General features: G+C 38.1%; 2 protein-coding genes across 2 annotated transcripts in view; one reads left to right on the top strand and one right to left on the bottom strand.

The window, feature by feature from the left end:
• SLC7A13 (solute carrier family 7 member 13) overlaps positions 1 to 2569 on the top strand; it is a 127147-nt gene extending 124578 nt beyond the window's left edge. The window contains exon 5 of the transcript XR_008464798.1: positions 2482 to 2569. The gene's annotated coding sequence lies outside the window, so the exon portion shown is untranslated. The remainder of the gene's footprint in view (positions 1 to 2481) is intronic.
• The window catches only part of RALYL (RALY RNA binding protein like), a 221444-nt gene that overhangs the window by 57444 nt on the left and 142646 nt on the right, over positions 1 to 21354 (bottom strand). Inside the window, exon 3 of the mRNA XM_054193665.1 lies at positions 15354 to 15386. Coding sequence (XP_054049640.1) covers positions 15354 to 15386 — 33 coding nt within the window. The remainder of the gene's footprint in view (positions 1 to 15353; positions 15387 to 21354) is intronic.

Genomic DNA, 21354 nt, shown 5'->3' on the forward strand with positions numbered 1-21354 from the left:
ATTTCAGGCCACTTTTCAGTGGATGGCTACCTATGTTCCCCAAAGACATGAATTAAATTGGTGGGCTGAATCCCACCTTTACTTTAGAGATGATTTGATTTTAGTTAAGGCTGAGGACGCTGATAAAAGTGAAAGGACACTTCTGTTTTGCAGTTCAGGCTGTTTATTCTGTGGAGAAAGAGAATATTCTTCAGAACCTGCTTTTTGCTGACATACTTACTGCTGAAACACAAATTTTGTTAGTGATCCCTTCAACTAATATATTCTTGGAGGTTTACAGCAAAGAAGAGGGAGCCAGAAGAGGAAAAGTAATTGCAGAAAAGTATTTTACATTCATTTCCATAATATACTTATGAGGGCAAATAGGTATAGTTAAAACCCAAAAATAACCATCAAAGTCCCCAACCGCTTATCCCAAAAAGCCAAATGATTGAACATAACCTACTATTTTTATATTTCAATTACTGATCAATTTTCATAGTAGTTTTGTAACCATAAGTTAATGCAAATTTTATTCTAATTCTACATGTTCATTTAATTAATAAGTGTAAGATAAGGTGGTGGTTTTTTTTCCCCAGAGGTGGGGGAGAAGTATGGAGTCAAAACTTAAAAAGCATGGAATGTAGTACTGTAAATGGAGATTTTTTTTCTGCAAAACTGAAACATTTTTGGTAAATCTAATCTGAAGAGGTACATTTTGTCCAAGCAAGACATGTAGACATAAAGTAGCTGATATACAGTACTCCATTTTCCATTAAAGTATCTTTCTGCAGGCACTAGGCAGAATTTACTTGCAATACGATAAGGTTGTATTTTTTTTCTCTCTTCAGATACATCCTTTCTTTTCCCTCATCCTCTCTCCTGAAAACTCTTTCCCCAATGAAGTGTATTTAGGGGGAAATGTTGAATTTACCGTCCAATCTGAATTTTAGGCAAAACTTGGGCAAATACTCAAAGTTGCACGTGTACAATCAGGTAATTAAGTCACTTCGACACTTTCCTGTAGAGGGTTAGGCAAAGCTTGTGAAGAACAGGATAGCAAAGATATCAAGATTAATATTGAGATTCTGGGCATCAGCTGCTCTGGGGGTGGTTTACGGCAGCCAGGTAGGCACAAGTGATGCAGGGGTGTCAAGACAAAATTTAGCCCCAACAATTTTCTGTACAGCTAAGTGCTAAGTATTAGAATTACTCCTAAAAAAAACTACTTACTGTGGCTGCAGGAACTGCCTATTCTTAACGCTCTTAGCCTGATGCTTTTTAGAAACAAAATAGCTTTTGTATGTAAAGAAACCTGAGTAAATCTACTTAATTTCTCCCTGACCTTTCTCCTCCTGCTGTTAAACTATTTTTCTGTCATCTAAAGTAATCTCCAATTACTTATGTTTCCCATGGGAATATTTTATAGTAAGATAATGAAAGAGCTTTCCAGTGGCCTAACCAGTGGCCTAACCATTTCCCAAGGTGTCCTTTAATTGTATAGAATGACTGGAAAATTCTTGATGTCCATATGATATTTTTTTTTCTTAGTACAAGAATAATGAGTCCCACCTCTTAAAAATGTGTTTTAAATTCCGTGTATTCAAGGTACTACTATCAAACTATACACACATGATTGATTATCCAATTTATTAGTAATATTGTATACATTGCAGGAGTGTCATTTAACTTGGTTTGACAAGTACAGAAGACTGTCATTGACAGGTGTCGGAAAAAAGTGATGAGTTTAGGTTTTAAAGTGTTTCTACAGCATTTCAGTGAAGAATAGACTGAGAAATTAAAGTCACAGTGGTAGCACTGGAGCTGAAAGAGCAACCACTTAAGATTACAAAACCGGATCTCTGAAAACTTTATATACTCTTTAGAGAAGCAGTCTTAGAAGCACTGAATGAAACAGAAAAGCACAGTTCACAAAATATTGATCAATTACAATGTGACAAAGTCAGAGAGCAGCCCTGAGGGGAGGGACTTGAGGGTGTTGATGGATGGGAAGCTCAACATGAGCCGGCAACGTGCGCTCGCAGACCAGAAAGACAACCGTACTCTGGGCTTCATCAAAAGAAACGTGGCCAGCAGGTTGAGGGAGGCGATTCTGCCCCTCTACTCTGGTGAGATCCCACCTGGAGTACTGCATCCAGCTCTGGAGTCTCCAACATAAGAAGGATGTGGACCTGTTGGAAAGGGTCCAGAGGAGGGCCATGAAGATGATCAGAGGGCTGGAACACCTGTCCTATGAAGACAGGCTGAGAGAGTTGGAGTTGGAGTCTGGAGAAGAGAAGGCTCCAGGGAGACCTTATAGCAGCCTTCCAGCACCTAAAGGGGGCCTACAGGAGAGATGGGGAGGGACTCTTTACCAGGGAGTGTAGCAATAGGACGAGGGGTAATGGTTTTAAACTGAAAGAGGGGAGATTTAGATTAGATATTAGGAAGAAATTCTTTACTGTGAGGGTGGTGAGGCACTGGAACAGGTTGCCCAGGGAGGTTGTGGATGCCCCATCCCTGGAAGTGTTCAAGGCCAGGCTGGATGGGGCTTTGAGCAGCCTGGTCTAGTGGGAGGTGTCCCTGCCCATGGCAGGGGAGTTGGATCAAGATGATCTTTAAGGTCTCTTCCAACCCAAACCATTCTGTGATTCTATGATTTTTGTAAAGAAAAAAATATTTCTAGAAAATTGCAACACATATGTTCCTCTCCCCTTTTCAAACTGTCAGAATGCTTAAATTAAATTTAATTCTATTCTCATTTACACTAAGTTTACTGGTGTAATTGTTTTGGATTGAGCAACTCAAGGTTTAAATCAGCAAAACAGAGACATGAACGAGAACATAACTCTCAGTGTCCTGAGTACAGCTTGCAAAGACAAGACATCTTGCTTGTTTTTCCAAGAGTATGCTTTGCAAGTGAAGTTAATATATATATAAATGGAACTGGAATATAAATGGAAATACCAGATACCAGGAATTTAAGAAAGCATTCATGTATTCCTGATCCATTGTGCAATAATTTCCATGGTAAATGGATATGGGAAGTGCATCTGATGCAAAGGGGTTTCTTCCATAACTGAGCACAGGACTGGATTCAATTCCAGTCTGGTCAGAGATGAGTGGAAAAGGCAGTTGTGCATCACACAACCGGTCGCGTATCCTCTGGGCCGGTGCTAACTATGCTGACTTCTTTGGTTTCTGACAAATCTGTGCCTCCTAATACTTCAGTGCTCTGGAAGAGCCTGTGTCCATTCACTTTCTGTATGGGCAGTGAAGAAAATAAGATTACTTTTCTGTAAGGAGATAAAAAGTCTCAAAACAAAGGAATTCTGAAAATAGCAGTGGAAAGACCTTTTGATTACAGAATGGTATTTAAATGTCACCACTCTGAACTACTTCACTGTAAATCCAGAATAAAGCTGTTGAAATCAAGGGATCAGATATAATTATTTATCTTAGACATATGCCTGGATTTTTACATTACATTCATTCTCATAAGGGAAAGTAGTTTTTTGTCCCAGATGACTCACCTGAGTGTAGTGTGTGGCAAAACAGCCTGGTGGCTTGTCATGTTATTGGTATTGCAGTTTCCCTATGCAGTTTTGGACATATGGTAGAGCTAGCGATTTCTTGTCACACAGATACGGTGAGTATGAATCATCTAGCTAAAAACTTTCTACATATCGTTTCTAATTTGAAAAGAAGTATTATTTGACACTTACCAGAAGACATTTTTCCCCTTAGGAAACCCCCATATGGGTTTCTTTTGCCTGCTGTAGTGTCTCAGGCAAGTTGCAAGGCTGGCTCCTTGGCCTCTGCAACTTGCCTTGGGCATGGTGTGCCTTGGAGGGAGCTTAGACACATTTTTCCTATCTGCAATGGGCAAGAACTGGGGTTCTGTGCCTGCCTTTTTTGCGGAATGTCTTTTTTGCTTAGGGAGGGATCTTTCTTATGTTTCCTCATACAGTTGTTATGCCTTTCTCGGTGTGCAGGGAAGACAGTGCAGTCTGGCCACTCTCCTGATTTACTTTGCTTGGTACATTTCTTTCTGGTTACCTCCACACCATAAAGGGTTACTCCACTCCCTGGTTCACTGTCAGGGCACCCAGCAATACCAGGTATTAATCATTTCCTTTCTTCCTCATTCAAGATTTCTTTATGAGGCTATCTGATGTAGAGTTTGATTGGGTTACATTTTTGGCTTCAGGTTTAACCTGTTTTTCCCGAGTCTAAGCTCCTTAAAATACAGTAGTCACATTTTGTAGATCACATGAAATCTCTGTCAAACAGTTTGGTAGCATAACTGATGTTAACTTAATGGTCCACAGTCTGACTGTTACGTTTAAGAAAAAAACAATGACAATACATCTGGGGAGTTCAGTATGCATTTTATATGATCTTCTCCTGATTTTCTCCCTTGCACTCTTTGGATGATACAGGACCTCTTCTGGAGACTCCATATCACTGTATTAAGCTCTAAGGAAGCAGTTGCACAGATTCACATTTTGACAAATTGCTTGCAGCAAGTGGGCAAGTTTCTTTAGTTTATTGTTATGGTCTGTTAAGAACATAATACTAATATTTTTGCATAAGATACCACATTCAATGGCTATAACACTAGAACTGAGAATCTTTTTTATCCTGCTTTAGGAGAACATTTACAAATGCTCCATTAGTCTTATCAACCCTGAAAAAAATATTTTATGTACATAGAAATTAAATATTAATGCATTCAGAATCACATTCAGAAAGACATTCATCACTCTGAACTAAGATATAGTAACCACCATGGTTCTTAGACGATCATCTGTATATCCATCTTTTCTCTTCCATACAGATTAATTTCATAACATTTTAGATATTAAGAAAATGACTGCACAAAAGAGGGCTCGGGGAGCATTATGCTTTAATTATTGCCATTTTCTGTCCCTATATCATATGGTCACAGTCCCTGTCAGATTAGGGCTTCGCTTGCACTGGTATGCATCAGGGCTAGTAAACATTTATAGAAAGTTTCATTTCAAGTGTTTTATCACTGTGGGAAATACACATTAGAAGTTAACAATACAGACACATCTTAGACTAAATTTGGTTTTATATAGTCTATTGAATTAAGCTACCATAACAATTTAGCACTGAGAATTGCCTCCAGCATCTCTTCCCAAACCACAAGACTCTGTGAAGGAATTAAAGCTGTTAAAGTCTCTCTCTCTGTTTCCCCCTTCCCCCTCCCTTACCTTCTTGCTGAACTCCCTGCACACAATTTTTGCCTTCTCCCAGCAAAACCACATTACCATTACTCACCCTTATACGACTTACATGACTAGAATGTTATTTTTCTATGAATGCTCTACACAGCAAGACAGTTTTATAGCCTATAAAGTATCAGCCAGAACGTGAAATACACCTAACTACTGACACCTAGACAAGGTCTGCTTGAAACCAAATTGTATTTGATTCCAGATTTAAAGTGTAATCATGATTAATGCGTGTGTGCGTGTGTGTATGTGAATAAAAAGATTAGTTTTGCGAGGAAACAAAGCCTTATTTGATACCTCCCAGGTTCCTCCATCTCTACTAAAGAAATGTGAACACTTCGGCACAATACTGCTATATAAGCCATACTAACGACCTCCAGTTTTGCTTCACTGACTTCACTGTCTCAGAAGATGTAGCTTCCATTTCTATCCCATATCCTCTTGTACACCAAAAAGGATAGATCTGCAGGATGAATTACGTTACTTGAGAAATGCTTCAGTTTTCCTCCTTTATGTATTGATCCTAATTTCGGTGAAGGTGTTCACTATTTTCAGGTAGTCAGCAGATAGTTCATAGGAAAAATGCAGTCTGAAAGATGGTAATTTTTCATTTTGACGATTTGTTGTTCATAGCATGCCTGGAAAACTACCTGTAGTTTGTGTTGTCTTTTCTTACCACCTTGATTTAGGTGGCCGAAGAATAAACAAGGCGAGACCCAGCAGGTACTTTTCAGCAAATAATTGCTTTTGATAAAATTCCTAATTTGCTGGGACTTACAAGTACTTTCTGGTGGTTAGGAAAGTGTTTGACAAAATTAGCTATGGAACGATAGCTGATTCAGCTTCCCGTCCTTACCCCTGAGAGTAAGGGCTGCAGAACCCAAGCGCGAGAGAGTTCAGAAAGGTTGTTTTTGTGTAAAGCATTAGAGGCAACCGAAAATAAAATAAATAAATAAATCTGTAACTCTGTTGGAAATGGGTTTATACTTTTAAAATTAAATAAATACTTTAACGTTAGCTACAGTCGCAACCGTAGCAATATAAACTGTCAGTTGCTGGTCACGCATGACCGATCCACTCTGATATTCCTACTTCACACTTCAGGCACACCCTCCAACTTTTAGTTCTGCTCTAATATGTGGTTGTGAAGAAATTCTTTTCATTGAACAAAACTGATCCTTACATGAATTCAGAACCAAAGCTGAAGACCTTACAAATAAAAGTAATTGAAGCACAGTAATTAAACTATTAGAAATAAAACTCTCAGCATACCAGTAGCAAGACAGAATGTGACCTGATTCTTCATTTTTGTGTACATCATCATCAAAATTGTTGCAACCTGTTACACCTGTGTGTGCACCCCCATGGGAATGTACACTGCTGATGTTGACAAAGCTGCACTTTGGCCTGCAGAATGATAAGAATCATAAGAACCCAGTCTGACACCGAGATAAAAGAAAATCCCCAAACTCAATGGATAACTGCAGATTGCTTTTGAGATGCAGGTCGTAATTGGAACTAAGGCAAAAAACCTCAAACCAAAACTACCAAAATCAAGACATTTTGTTGAAATCAACAGCAGTTTGGGCCAAAGAGAGGCTATTGAATATGATCCTAAATAACCTAAACGCAGTCCTGATTCTTTTTAAATTAAGGTGTGTAAAGGCATTATACTAATGTAGTTGAAAAGTAGTCTGTAAATGAGGTCAGATCTCAGATTAAGCTAAATTTGTAGAAAACAACCTATCGTAAGATTCATTTTACCAGTTGAAAACTTGCCTGGTGTTCACGACACGTCCTGATTTTGTTTCTAAGGATATACTACAGCATGCTGATGCACAGCTGACCAATCTAGTACGGCAAGGTGTGGGTTGTCATTCCGCAGTATCATACACAAGGCTATCAACAAAGCAATACTAAAGACAATGTTTCCTAGCCTGAAATTTAATATCTTTTCAAAAACCTTTAGCAAACATGAGAGAGAAGTAGGAGCTCCAATTTGCTCTGTGTCAGCAACATGTCTCTCTGATATACCTCTTTCTGCACTGCCTCCTCTCTTTACAAACTTTACACCCTGGGGCAGGACATTCTGCAGAAAATACAGACCGATGGATTTGGACAGCATTATAGGGAATTTGAAATTCAAAATACCAAACATATCTTTCAATATATTTATCAAGGGGAAGATATTAATTTATAACTTCTTTGTAATGATCTGGAAACTTGTGAAAATAAAGAAAGTGGGTTTTATGACAATAGCCATACAAAAACTGTCGCAATTTTGGGGGTGTTTTGAGTAGGGAGTTAGGTCTCATTTATGAGGTTGTTCCAAGTGCCTGTTAGCCTGCCACAGTAAGCTGTGCATATTCACAGAAGCCCATAGAGACCGGTGGGCCAAGGTGCTATGTCGATACCTCAGAAGTAGGAAATAGGAATACTGTGCTAACACAGACCTCTCCAAACGCTCTTTTCTATAGCTCCTGGATTGGTGACTACTGTTTGGGAAAACCCCAGTGAGTTTGAAGTACTGTTGCTCCACAGTGACATTACATACCCAGCAAATATTGTCCTTCCTTCCTCCCTCCCTCGATTTGCCATTGTAAGAAAATACCTCCCTTTTTGCTTCTTTGTGTAGTCCTTTTCCTGGACTTCCCTTTCTATTCTTATGTTCCTGCATCCCTGTTTATTTCTTTTCATTTTTACCCCCCTCTAGAATGTTTCAGCCTCCTGACTTTGTTCAGAAACATTCTCTTGCCCATCATTTTCCCTCCTCTAGAGAACATCTTGTCTCGTACACAGGTGAGACTACAGATATTCAGTACTGAGGAATTGTTCATCATTAACCCAGAACATAAATGACTTGCATAGGGATTGTTTTCCTGGAATTACTAATGGAAGGCTAGTCTTGGATGAGAGAAATAACAGAGAGTAAATAAAAGGGAAAGGCAAATAGAATAACCAGAAGAGAAAAACAGTGGTGTCATGCTCTGTTGCCTTTCTCAATTATGAAGCACATTGTTACTGATGTCATTAAGGTCAGAGAGGGGAAAAAGAAATTTTTAAGTGAGTATTTGTTGAGTTTGTTGCTAAAAAAAGTTAATGGAATTAGGAAAGTACTTTTCTTTTTTATGGCCAAAGGTATTAGTCTGTTTTCTATGTGATATATATTTTTCTGTGTGTGTGAAGTGGCGTAGAATGAAAAAGATCAGGAAAACAGAGAAACAATGAAAATAATCATTTAGATTGCAGATGAGTAGAAAAAATACATAATCTGGGATCTTTAAACACTGTGTAATGACACAAAAACACTGACAAATGCAGTAACAGCAATGGACAATCATTATTATTACTGTGGCTTTGTAATCTCTTCTTCAGAGATATCATCAAGAAAAACTTTTTGTAAATTTATAAAACAGTGATATTCACCCACTGTTTCAGATTCTTATAATAATGGAAAACATGCAATTATAGAAAAGCTTAATCGTTGTGGTTTTTTTTAAATTGTTGGAAGAGAGATGTATCGGTAACTCTGTTTGAAATCAAACTGTATATATTCTCAGTGTCTTCCACATGAAGATCCCCAGCTTTCCATATGTGCTATCATCCCCCAAATCCCTCCCATCTCTCTGGGGACTACCCTGGCAGACTCACCGTGCATAGAGCCCTTGCAGTCCCCTGACTTCTGCTTCTGTCCTCCAGGCTGAACCTCACACATAATTGAAGGGTTAGTTGTTTCAGGGGGTATTCTCTGCAAATGCCTATCTAAGTCACAGAGCTTAAGTGGTTTTAAGCATAAGGAATTACTGCCTATCTCTAAACAATTAGTTTAAATAACTGTCAAGTGTGTTCACTGCTCCCATAATTTTCATGAAAACACAGCTCCTGAATACCTGGCCTTCTCTTTTATGAAAAAAGGCTGAGGGACTTGGGTCTTTTCAGTCTGGAAGAAAGATGACTGAGGGGGGGATCTTATCAACACTTATAAATACTTTAAGGGATCTTATCAACACTTATAAATACTTTAAGGGTGGGTGTCAGGAAGATGGGGACAGTCTTTTTTCAGTGGTGCCCAGGCAGGACAAGAGGTAACGGGAACAAATTTGAACACAGGAAGTTCCATCTCAACATGAGAGGGAACTTATTTACTTTGAGGGTGGCAGAGCACTGGCACAGGCTGCCCAGAGAGGTGGTGGTCTCCAACTCTGGAGACATTCCAAACCCGCCTGGACGCGTTCCTGTGCAACCTGCTGTAGGTGACCCTGCTCTGGCAGGGGGGTTGGACTAGATGATCTCCAGAGGTCCCTTCCAGCCCCTATATTCTGTGATTCTGTGATTCTACAATGTGAATGAGAGTTACAAGATTATGTGATTCTACAATGTGAATGAGAGTTACAAGATTATGTTTAGGTTGGTACTTTTATTTGTTTCATATTAACAGTGCAAAATGCGTCCAGTATCTCCTCTTTTATATTTTCCCTCTGCTGAAGGAAAATAATTTTCTTAGTTATCTCTCTTCAAAAGCTGGATGGGAACCGTAGGAATAGTGTCTGCTCCTTCCATTGGCACTATCTGATAATCAGGATGGGGGACAAGTATTACGGTATTTGTTGTACAGAAGGTGACATGTGGCTACACTCTGTTTTGTGCCTTATAACCTTTTGTCTGTAAAAGGAAAAATCAAACCCCCACAAAAACGGATTGTGAATTGAAAGAACCTGCATATTTTGGGAGTGGACTGAATATTCTCCTGACAGAGCCTCCCAGGACGAGGCTTTTTTTTTTTTTTTAAACTGTCTCACTTCTTCAGAATTGGATCCCTCAAACTAGTGTTTGAGTGCAGGATTTCCTATAGATTCTTCTGCAAAATGGCCTTATGGGGAAGAAAACACTACCAAGTAAAAGAAAGAAATGTGGGTGACAGATTCCAGCTGTTAGATGTTTCTCAGAACAGTTCTGCAAGAAGAAAATGAAGGAATTTTACTTTTTCAAGCACTTTTTACTTTTGGAAGCACTTCCTAAAGCTAAGCACACCAAAATTCCTCCATCTCTTCTAGAAGTGACTATTTGTGCTTCAAAAGGTACTGTCATTAAGTTGTGATTTGGAAAAACATGGATTTCATTATTTTCTATTGTCATATACTTTCTAGAAACAGGACTTCAGTGAGGAAAGTAGTAGTTCGTAGAGATCTAGGCTTTTTATTGAGAATGAAAAAAAATGCAACAATTAGTACCAATTTTACTTGTATCTCTCTTCTTTCTCCCATAACAGACAACTATTCATCTTGTAATAAATGCATACAATGCATTCATTTCACTTATGTCTTTCTCCGGGCTTTCCACCTAAATTTATACTTTATATAGCAAACAACCTATCTTGAAAAAGAGAAAAAAAAGAGTGAAAATGTCAGCAGTTTGTATTATATTTTTTTTTACATCTACAGAAAAGAAAGAGAAATAGATTGAATCTCAGCTGACAACCAGATGTATAAAACACGTGCATTTTCAAAGTTCGTCTCACTGAAGAGCTATTGCCTGCTTATCCAGAAGTAATCCCATTCTCTGCAACTGGCAGGAGATGGATCTAAGTTCTCACTAGCCTCAGAAAAAATAAGCTCTGTTTTTTACTGTCTCTCTCCCTGTCTCTTCTGAATTCAACAGTATGGGACATATTATTAAATGACACCTAACAATGAAGACAAAGATTTTTAAAAGTTTGACGAGCTTATTAGATGCTGTGATGGATTTTCTACCACTGAATAAGTTAAAGAGCAGATATTATTCTTAAAGTTACGTACAATTACAGTTGAATAAAAAACAAGAATTAATTCAAAGAATTTCTACTATGTAAGACTGTTACAAAATAATTATGGTCTCTCTTGGCCATATAATACTATTCCAGGTCTTAAAAGATGCTGCGATGGCTACGTCTTACAAAATGAGTTTTGAATTTTAGAGTTCAGACAGATGATCAGTTACAAATCTGCATGCAGTATTATCTGGAATTTATCAAGGGCTAAACTTTTACATGCAGATAGCTACCAGGAATCAGCTGCCATGAAATAGCTGGGTGACTAGTAGTAACTGGATTATCATCTAGTCATCTAGAGAGAATGAGAACAGTTTTGTTGAGAGGGTGGTTGTGCATCATTATTATTAAGAACAAAATGCCAAATATGGAGAAAAAAAGTGGGTAATTAAAGGTTGTTGGCTTTTTAAATATATATATATATATATATTTAAATACTATACATCCTTTGCCACAAAGTGGGATGAACTTAATATGAGCTGACTCTTAGATTGTCTTGTTTGCAGTACCCAGTTTTTTGTACATCTTGACCTGCCTGGTCTTTCTATGTTTGAATCTTACAAAGACTCCTGCATGAAATTAATTTGATGCATTATCAGCAGTCTTCACTTTGGTGGAGTTTTACCAGAACTGCTGCCTCTGACGGTAAATTCTTCCAAGCATTCTGGCTATTTGCATGAGTTCTTTTTCATTTTAACCCTACATGAGCATGAATGCTCATAACATGAAGAGGAAAGAAAGTCCAGACAGCTCTCTGTCTTGGTCAATTGAATACGGATACAAAACACCAGAAGCATGGAAATAACACCTGTGAGGAGAAGCATCCTGTGCCCCTACAGACTTACAGTGTTCAGCACTGTTAGGCGTTGTTTCAGCCTTCCCTAAGGATTTTAGTTTCACTTCTAAGAGACAAAGGAAGACAACATATATCTCAAATGCAACTCTCTATTCTTGCCCAAAATCATAACATTGAATTCAGATACTTTTATCTGAATAGGTCACATATTTGATGAATTTTTTCTCCTGATTGCTACTACTTGCATTAAATAGGTTACTGTTATTACAGTGACAAATTATGGCCCTGACTTGCACAGGGAGTAAAGGACCATGGATTTTTTCTTCTTTGCTATGCGCTCTGCATAGAAAGAGGGATAAATGGAATTTCCTTTACCAAGGGAGTACAGGAGCTGTTTTCTCCCTGCATTTGAGACACAAACAACAAGAGCAATAGGCGGGGTCTGCTTCTCTCTGTAGCTGGCGGCTTTCTGAGAGAGGGGAAACAATGCACAATGCACTGTTTTAAGAACCAGTTTTCCTTTGCGGGATTTCTCACAGGAAGGCTGCAGTCCTGCACATACATGCAGAGCTCAACAACCCGTAGCAGTCCTGAGCTCTTAGGCTGCCACACTTCATGTTCCCTTCCCCCACCAGAAGAATTAACAGTGGAAAAGCACCAAGAAGTCGTTAGCTCAGGCACAGCAAAATGAAAAAGCATAATTAGCCCCTACAGGCAGTATAATGAAAATGTGGAAACAAATCTCTGTCGCAGAAGGGAAATGAATGAAAGGCTGGTGTGCAGGACCAAATCATCTGTAGCAACCTAAAGTAATTTAGGTTGGTGTTTTGACCAACTCTGGCTGCAAGAAGCATTAGGGGCACCCATGTGTTAGGCTGATTGAGGCTGAGTCAGTACTTCTGCAAACACTTACTGTAATTTAAAAGTCTGATGGTTGCAGCTGTCAGTCTGGCTTAAAACCTTAGATAGAGGTCTTGGCACAAGAGCTCATCCTCTGAACAAATGAACCCCCCAGTTACTGTGGGACTAGGAGGAGCATCTCTCTGACTGTATCAAGGAGGTGGATGTTCGCTTGGGCCCCTCCTCAAAGCATGGTGCTCTGACTTCTGTCTGAAGCCCTCCTTTGAGGTGGATGAAATACAACAGTTAAAGGCAAAAGTAGCATGGAGGAGGGGACTAATTTTCCTGTTTTCTATCCTTATCATTACAAATTTGCAAAAAATAATTCAAGTATGCTACAGGCAAACTTGTGGGAAGCTCCGTGAAGAGGCTAAGTCTATTTGCTCAAATTAGACTTCCTGAGAGGAATCCAGGCTATGTGGAGGTAATGTGGGTTTACACAGTGGCCACCAATCCAGTCATCTGGAAACAAACTCAAACCCAAACCATAAACATAACACTTCCTCCAAAGTAGACATCCCCAAATATCCTAAAGTTGCCAGCAAAGTTCTTAAGATCATGGCAAGAACTACAAAAATGGGATTTATTATTTTGTGGCAATTACTATTAATATAATAGCTATCATTGTCTTTTATTTGTTTCCTCAATTTTTATACTTTCAGGTTTGCTCCTCAGCCACAATTGCATGCAACTTCTTTTTGAATCTTAAAGTTGAGATTTTCAGGTAATCACTTTATTACAAGAGTGGAGACCTCAAAAAAACAACTCAATAGGACCAGTTACACAAGTGGAGAACTGAAAGGTAATAGAAGTGAATGAATTTGGTAATCATAGAATCATTTAGGTTGGAAAAGACCCTTGGGATTATTGAGTCCAACCATCAACCCCACTCTACAAAGTTCTCCCTTACACCATATCCCTTAACACCACATCTAAACGAGTCTTAAGCACATTCAGGGATGGTGATTCCACCACCTCCCTGGGCAGCCTATTCCAGTGTCTGACCACTCTTTCTGCGAAGAATTTTTTCCTAATGTCCAGCCTAAACCTACCCTGCTGCAGCTTGAACCCATTCCCTCTTGTTCTATCACTAATTACCTGTGAGAAGAGACCAGCACCAACCTCTCTACAATGGCCTTTCAAGTAGTTGTAGAGAGTGATGAGGTCTCCCCTCAGCCTCCTCTTCCTCAAACTAAACAGTCCCAGCTCCTTCAATTGCTCCTCATAAGATTTATTCTCCAGGCCCTTCACCAGCTTCGTTGCCCTCCTCTGCACTCGCTCCAGCACCTCGATATCTCTCTCTTATTGAGGTGCCCAGAACTGGACACGGTACTCAAGGTGTGGCCTCACCAGTGCTGAGTACAGGGGGACAATCATAATGAATTAGGACATTTCAAAGCATGAAAACTAAGAGTACCCCAGCACCCACCCCAATTTGACCAGCATTTAAATTATTTTTCAATAATCTTGAGTTGGTAGAAAGTAGAATTGGCAAGCAATTAATTCAAAATATACTCAAACAAACCAAAGTTACTTTGTGCTATAAAAACCGAGACATATCTCAATCCTGCTTACGCTGATTTGTTGAGTTTCTCTGTTCATAACTGACACACTTCCTTTGTTTGCTAACTTTAATTCACACTTCAGAAGTTGAAGTAGTTCTTTGATCTGCAGCTAATACAAAAATTTGGAAGCTACTGATAATTACATGGTAGAATTAACCCTTAAATGGCTATTCTGCATGGGATCTTTTGTCTGCAGTTTATGTTCTTGGTAGCATGAAGCATGCTCTTGTGAACAAAATAAAATGAGAATGAAGAGACATAAAGAATGTACAGCTCTGAAGGACAACAGCGACTGAGAGTATTAGAAAACTTAGGAAAGTTTTAAGGGAAGAAGCTAAAAGGAAAACAATGCATGACAGGTGAACTTCAGACTCAAAAGTAGAATACGGATACTTACCTTTAAAATATACATAATGGTCTACATTTTAGAAAAGAATGGCACTTTTTTTTCAGAATATGATACACTTAAAAATAAATTTTTAGAAAGATGAGTTAATAATTTTGTTGTATAGATCATATAACTATTTAAGCATCTATGAGACTATGAAGACAACAGCTGTAATACACAAATCAGTGTAGTGATCCATAATTAGGCTAAAATGTGATATTTTTCCATTTCCTGAATTTGATTTTATTTCTGTTATTGAAATATCACAAAACATTATTTTAAAATAAACTATCAATTATCTGTTAAGGGTTTAGACAAGTGGTATAGACAATATTTGAAATGGTTTCTGACTGAAAGGTCAGCGAAATGAAAATAATAAACCAGCTACCTTTAAATGCAACATTTAACACCTGTATGTCTTTTAGTATAAATTTTATTTAGTCAATAGAAGTAAAATATGCTTCTTAGTATTTTTTTAAGAAGGGAGACATCCGCAACTGCTGACTTTATTGACTAATAACTACTTTTTCTAAGCTTAGTTATAGTAGATAACCATAATGTTGAAACAAGATGTTTATGCTCAACATGATCTCATAGATTATATTGTATGGTAGTTGAATATATAAATATACATGGAAATATACATTTTCCTACTTACCCAACGGACAGGAAAGGCTCCTTTGATTCAAGTCTGTCAAGTAAATAACAGAAGTTTTAAATATATATGTATTTATTGTGTTACGGAGCATTTAGACAATGAATTTAAAACAGCCACTCTCAGTATCAAATTTACTTGGTGACCAGTACACAATTTAACAACAATAGAAGGGCCAGATCCATTATGCTAGGAGCTTAACTCGAAAAAAGTCCCATTTACCTAACTGAACTTGGTTTAGATACCAAATATTTACAAAGCAGCAGATTTAAGCCATTTAAATTTCACAGATTCAGATGATTTCTGTAGGTATTTACACGGAAAAGCTAGAGTGAACAAGTAACACTTTGTCCTTTTTCATGTAAAATCTATAATGTCGCATTTCTCATGTAAAATCTTTTTTTTCTTGATGGACATGATTTAGGGAAGATATTGAATCTTTTTTTTTTCTTTTCCTTTTTTTTTTTTTTTTAACTTTAAGCATAAAATAAATTTAGTATGGGTGTAAGAACTTTCCTGATTTGAGGGCTTCCATACCTATTTCGTTTCCTTTCCAACATCTTCATATTACATGGTCACTTTGTCATGAGAACTTCTGACACAATCTGCCACAATCAGCTTTGAGCTGGAGCTGGATGCCACTGATTTGGTAGACCCAGAATCATGCCTAGTTCTAAAGCCAGTTGTTAAACGTGTTGTTCTCCAACTCCCTGCTGCTGCTGCTGCTGTCTCTGTGAGGAGACGCATCATTTGCACACTGGCAGGAGCCCCTTCTACCACCCAACCAGTATCCTCTTCTATGTTATCGTACTGTATTTCTGCTCCAGTACCTGCAACTAGCCGCCCCCAATTTTGTATTATGTCCTGGCTGCAATGAGTACTAATATCAGCTGCTTGTTAGGACCATTAGCATGTGACTTTAGGGTCCTTTATAAACATATTTAATTACCATTTGACTTTAGGATCCTTATAAAAATATTTAAAACAAATTTACAACTCAATTATTTTGAGAGGTTATATGACATGCAAATGATACAAAAGTTCTCTATTGTGCTAATTTTCACTGAAAGCACTGTGTTAGCAAACAAAATCACGAGGTACTTAATGTCTCTTTGTAGCCTTTAAGAAACATGTTTCCAATAAAGCAAAGTATGTCATATCTGGAACTGAACATTTAATTTGTGATGACCCCTCCCATCTGAAACCAACTCAGTCCCATGACAAAATATCTGAAATAAAACTGTAAATAGGACTAATTGGGAACAAAAGTTCTGGAAATAATTTGTCAATGTTTTAAGAACAAACCTTTCCTGCAAGTCTTGTTTGTAGAAAAAACAACAATTACATTTGCAGTTATTATTCATTTAGCAAACATTTTGTCCAAAAATCTCACAAACCAATAGACCAGTTTAGTTATTACCATCTATCCAGAAAGGTGTTTACAAAAGCTGGACTTGTCATTGTGCTTTTGAAAGGATTGTATGATTTTGTCTTTACTTGAAATATACTGCATATCATCTTTTTGCAAAGCATTTACTTCGTCTTTTCCAGAATCACTAGTGGAAATAACTTAAGAGCCTGTCTTCCTTTACAGTGTCATCTTCCGATGTACTTTAAAACTGGGGCTAGGTTTCCGACAGCACTAAGGACAACTTGTGTAAGGCTTCAGGAAAGGCCAAGATGTATCCAAAACATAGTAACTTTTCTGTTGTCCTCATGGCTATACCTGACCTTTCCAGTTCTGACTGCGGTTGTGATTTGCATGGAAGTAAAAGAATAGAAGAGGGGATCACTGCTGGACTTGCATGTACCTGGAAGCACAGTGGAATCTCAAAGCTACGTATCCCTGTGCTCACAGGGACAGTTCTCCAGGGCAGTCCCAGTGCTGTCACAAATGCTTTCCCTCATAGGTTGCCATGATGCTCACAGAAACCCTCATAGTACCAAGAAAATGCGTAGCTTGGCATCCTCCGTGTTTAGGCAGTACTGCCAGAGAGCAATAAAGTGATGGGCCCTTCATGTGCAGGATTGCATCCTTCTCCTGCAGGCCCTGGCAGCCACCACGCCACCTTCACAGACCAGCTTTTTCTGCTGTGGATCACACCATTACAGCAAAACATCTGCATCACCTTCGCAGCTTCTCTCTGGTCTATGAGGAAAAGCCCAACTAGTGTTGTGGTTTTGTTTCCTGTTTTTCTGCTGATGGAAATGAACCAGACGTGGGAAGTACCCACTGTTTGGCTCAAGAGACTAACTATGAGCAAAATGAGCAATGAATGAAAGCCTCAAATCATATTTACATACTTCATAATGCAGAAATTTTGTAATGAAGAGAGACCTGGCGCTATCCTGATGGAGGACGTTCTGATGGATTTTACTTGCAAATGAAAACTGTATGGTAGAATGCCCTGTGGACAAAAACTGCAATTAAAAATCTATTTGAAATCCATTCTCAAGATGGAATTCAATTTGATTTAAATAGTGCTGCCCTAGGTTTGACCCCTCTCTAGTATATTTGACTAAATGGTTTTAGATAATTTGCTGCATTACTTTAAATTAGTTCAAGTGTTCCTCGTAGTAAAGGAATACAATTATCTGTTGGCCTTTTATTTAAATTGGTAATTCAGTATATGGCAAATTAATAAAGGTTTTAAAACTGCAACACCATACAAAATAACATCCTATATTGTCCTTACTTGTGACATTTATCAACATATATTATGGATATTTTACCTTTTTTTTTTTCCAGCCTGCAGTACACCAAATTCTCCAGAGTTTTGAGGAAGTTTTGTATAATTAAATATGATACCTCAAAACCGTAATCCTGAGAGGCTGTGAGAAGGGCTGTCATACACCTTCAGGAAAAAAGTTAAAATGGAATTTTTCTTTCTTGCAAAAATGTATTGTGCATGAAAGAAATACTAGGTTGGACAGTAAACAAAGGGAATAATGTTTTAATTATGTAGGAATGGTAATGAAGCTGGAGTGAGCAGGATTTTTCCTTCTTTTCTGAAATGGTCTTCCCATCAAAAAATTTCAGTTTGTCAAAATGTCAATTGAATATAGCAGTTAGAATAGGAAGGAAGCAGACTAATTGGCAGCATGACTGGGACATCGCAGACCGATGTGGTGTTTTCCTTTGATTTTCTGAAAGATTTGACTTTTTTATCTGCATATAACGGATAACTTTTTGCAGGAGGAAAAAGGGTGTTTACACTATGCAAATTGCTCAATTAAAATCAGTCACTGTAAACCAAACAGGCATAGGAAATCAATTTATACCCATTGATATGCTACAGTACTGCCATGCTTTGTATTTAAAATAGGGACCCTAGAAATTTCCCATTTAGTATTTTAGCCTTTGCAACCTGTCTTGGAGGGACATTTTACAAGATCTGATTAATATATTTTATGATTTTCTTTGCTGCTAAGTTTATGTATATCTAAAGTTTGCCAGTTATCTAAATCCTACCTTTGACATGGTCTGAACATGTAGATGGACAAATTTTTCAAGGTTTGCAGACAAACACACAAGGAAACGTGACTAGACTAAGGGCATGTGAATTCCTCTTTGACTTGTAAACAGATCATTTAAGGACAGGAAGATCCCAAAGTAAACTCCACTTTCCTTGGATAATTGTCCTATTAAGATTACATGCAAGATGGCTTTTTACATCTGAGGCCTGACCCAAGATACATGTCAACACCATTTCTTGTTAAAGAATACTCCCCTCTCCTTCCCAAAACCCATTCACAGGAAAAAGTGGATAACATTTCTAACAATATCCGTGCTTTACACAAGCAAATGCATTTTAGCCAAGCATTCTCCAAGGTAACTCATTATGAATCAATATATTCTTCCTCTTGGTGACCATATAATTTCATCTTTAAGGACTTAGTAAGAAAAACACGTGGAATTTAAAGCATTTGTTACGGTGCTTATTTTGACTTCTTAATATAATAAAACCGTCTACCGTGAATCAGGGCAGGTGATGGTCAGGAACAAAAATTTTTTTAGATAAGCCACCATTTTGGGTTACAATCTTCAAATCAGAATTCCCAAGGAGGATAACCTGAGCGTGTTGCTGATGTCACACATTTTCTGTTTGACCTGTAGAGACTGCAGGTTTGGAGGGCATTGGAAAAGTTAATGCCTCTAACAGGAATCCAAAGGATTGAAGCTTTTCATTCAAGCTGTGTAGGAAATTAGGCCAACTAAAACGCATTTTGGACTTCAGTCGCTTGATGAATTGGCTGTATAGTTTTAGTGTATATTTTGTATGATTGATGCAGCTGACTTATTTACCTGTCAGGCATGTCTGTCTCTTTACTCTGTACAGCTTTAGGAACCAAAGATTTAGCAAAAATATATGAAGTTAAAGAGTATTCAGGTTTATGGCTCACCCTGTTTGCCAATGAGTTTAATTTTAAAATTATAAAAAGGAACAGCTCAAGGGATCTTTCAAAAGAAAGTGAGGTAGTTTGCCGTTGACAGTGATCAGCGTTTTTCTCTGCATGTTGACTTTGTGGTTTGAAGTCAACAGTCATTAGTGATCAGAAAACATCTTCAGAAATTTTTAAGCAGTATTGCTCACATTTTGTCCTCTAATTCCTTTCCTTTTTAAAGCATGTGCATTATAACTTTTGGTAACTACCAATATTTGTATACAATACAAGCAGGCCTAATAAAGGCATGTCTTAATTCACAAAAGAAATATTATTTCACATAGCTCCTACTATCTGTTGAGACTGAAATAGCCATTGCTTATGTACACTAGGTAATCCATTCTTCCTTCCTTCCTTCCTTCCTTCCTTCCTTCCTTCCTTCCTTCCTTCCTTCCTTCCTTCCTTCCTTCCTTCTCTCTTTCCCTCCTTCTGTCCTTGCCGTTTATAATAGTTTATGTCACTTTAAGTGGTTTTAACCAAAGATAATTTTTCTGGTTATCAGTACCTGTTGTCAGATAGAATTAGGGAAGAAGCTCATTCTGTCTTCTGAAAATTCCATAAATATCATTATAAATGTTGCAAATTTTATTAAGAACCACTGTTATATTCTGGAATAAATTAATATTAGACCATCTGTATAGATCTAATTTGTCAGAAGTGTTTCAGAAGCAGAGGGTATGGAGGAATAATTTACAGCTTTATGTCAACTTTTACAATTGTTCTTAATAAATTTAATAAGCTGAACTTCCAACTGATGGTTGACATTGCAATTGATGATTCTGGTTAGAAAAACAACACAAAAATATTGTCTTCCTGACTGTTGTCTAATATTGAAATACTGCATTAATATGAAAATATGAGTTCCCTGGGAAGTTCTCTTCCACAGAGTTAAATGCTTCTGTTATTTATTGAAACATAAAAATTCTTGTACATAATAAAATACAACCCTCAAACCATGGAAGGAGGCTAAAGTATTGCCAGCTCAAAGTGTCGTTTCTCATTCAAAACTTACCCCTTTGACATGGTAACTGACTTAGTGGATATAAGAAGAGACGGATAATCACAGACACAGAGAACTGTAGGGGTTGGAAGGGACCTTTAGAGCTCATCTAGTCCAACCCCCCTGCCAAAGCAGGTTCACCCAGAGCAGGCTGGACAGAAATGCATCCAGGCAGGTTTTGGATATCTCCAGTGAAGGAGACTCCACAACATCTCTGGGCAGCCTGTTCCAGTGCTCTGTCACCCTCCAAGTAAAGAAGTTTTTCCTCATGTTCAGATGGAACTTCCTGTGTTCCAGCTTGTGCCCATTGTCCCTTGTCCTGTCACTGGGCACCACTGAGAAGAGCCTGGCCCCATCCTCTTGACATCTGGCCTTTATATATTTATAAGCACTGATAAGATGCACTCTCAGTTTTCTCTTCTCCAGGCTAAACAGGTTCAGGTCTCTCAGCCTTTCCTCATAAGGGAGATGTTCCATTCCCTTGATCATCTTTGTAGCCCTCTGCTGGACTCTCTCTAGTAGTTCCTTGTCCTTCTTGAACCGGGGAGCCCAGAACTG

This window comes from Rissa tridactyla, chromosome 2 (genome assembly GCF_028500815.1).
Source record: "Rissa tridactyla isolate bRisTri1 chromosome 2, bRisTri1.patW.cur.20221130, whole genome shotgun sequence".
Lineage (NCBI taxonomy): Eukaryota > Metazoa > Chordata > Aves > Charadriiformes > Laridae > Rissa > Rissa tridactyla.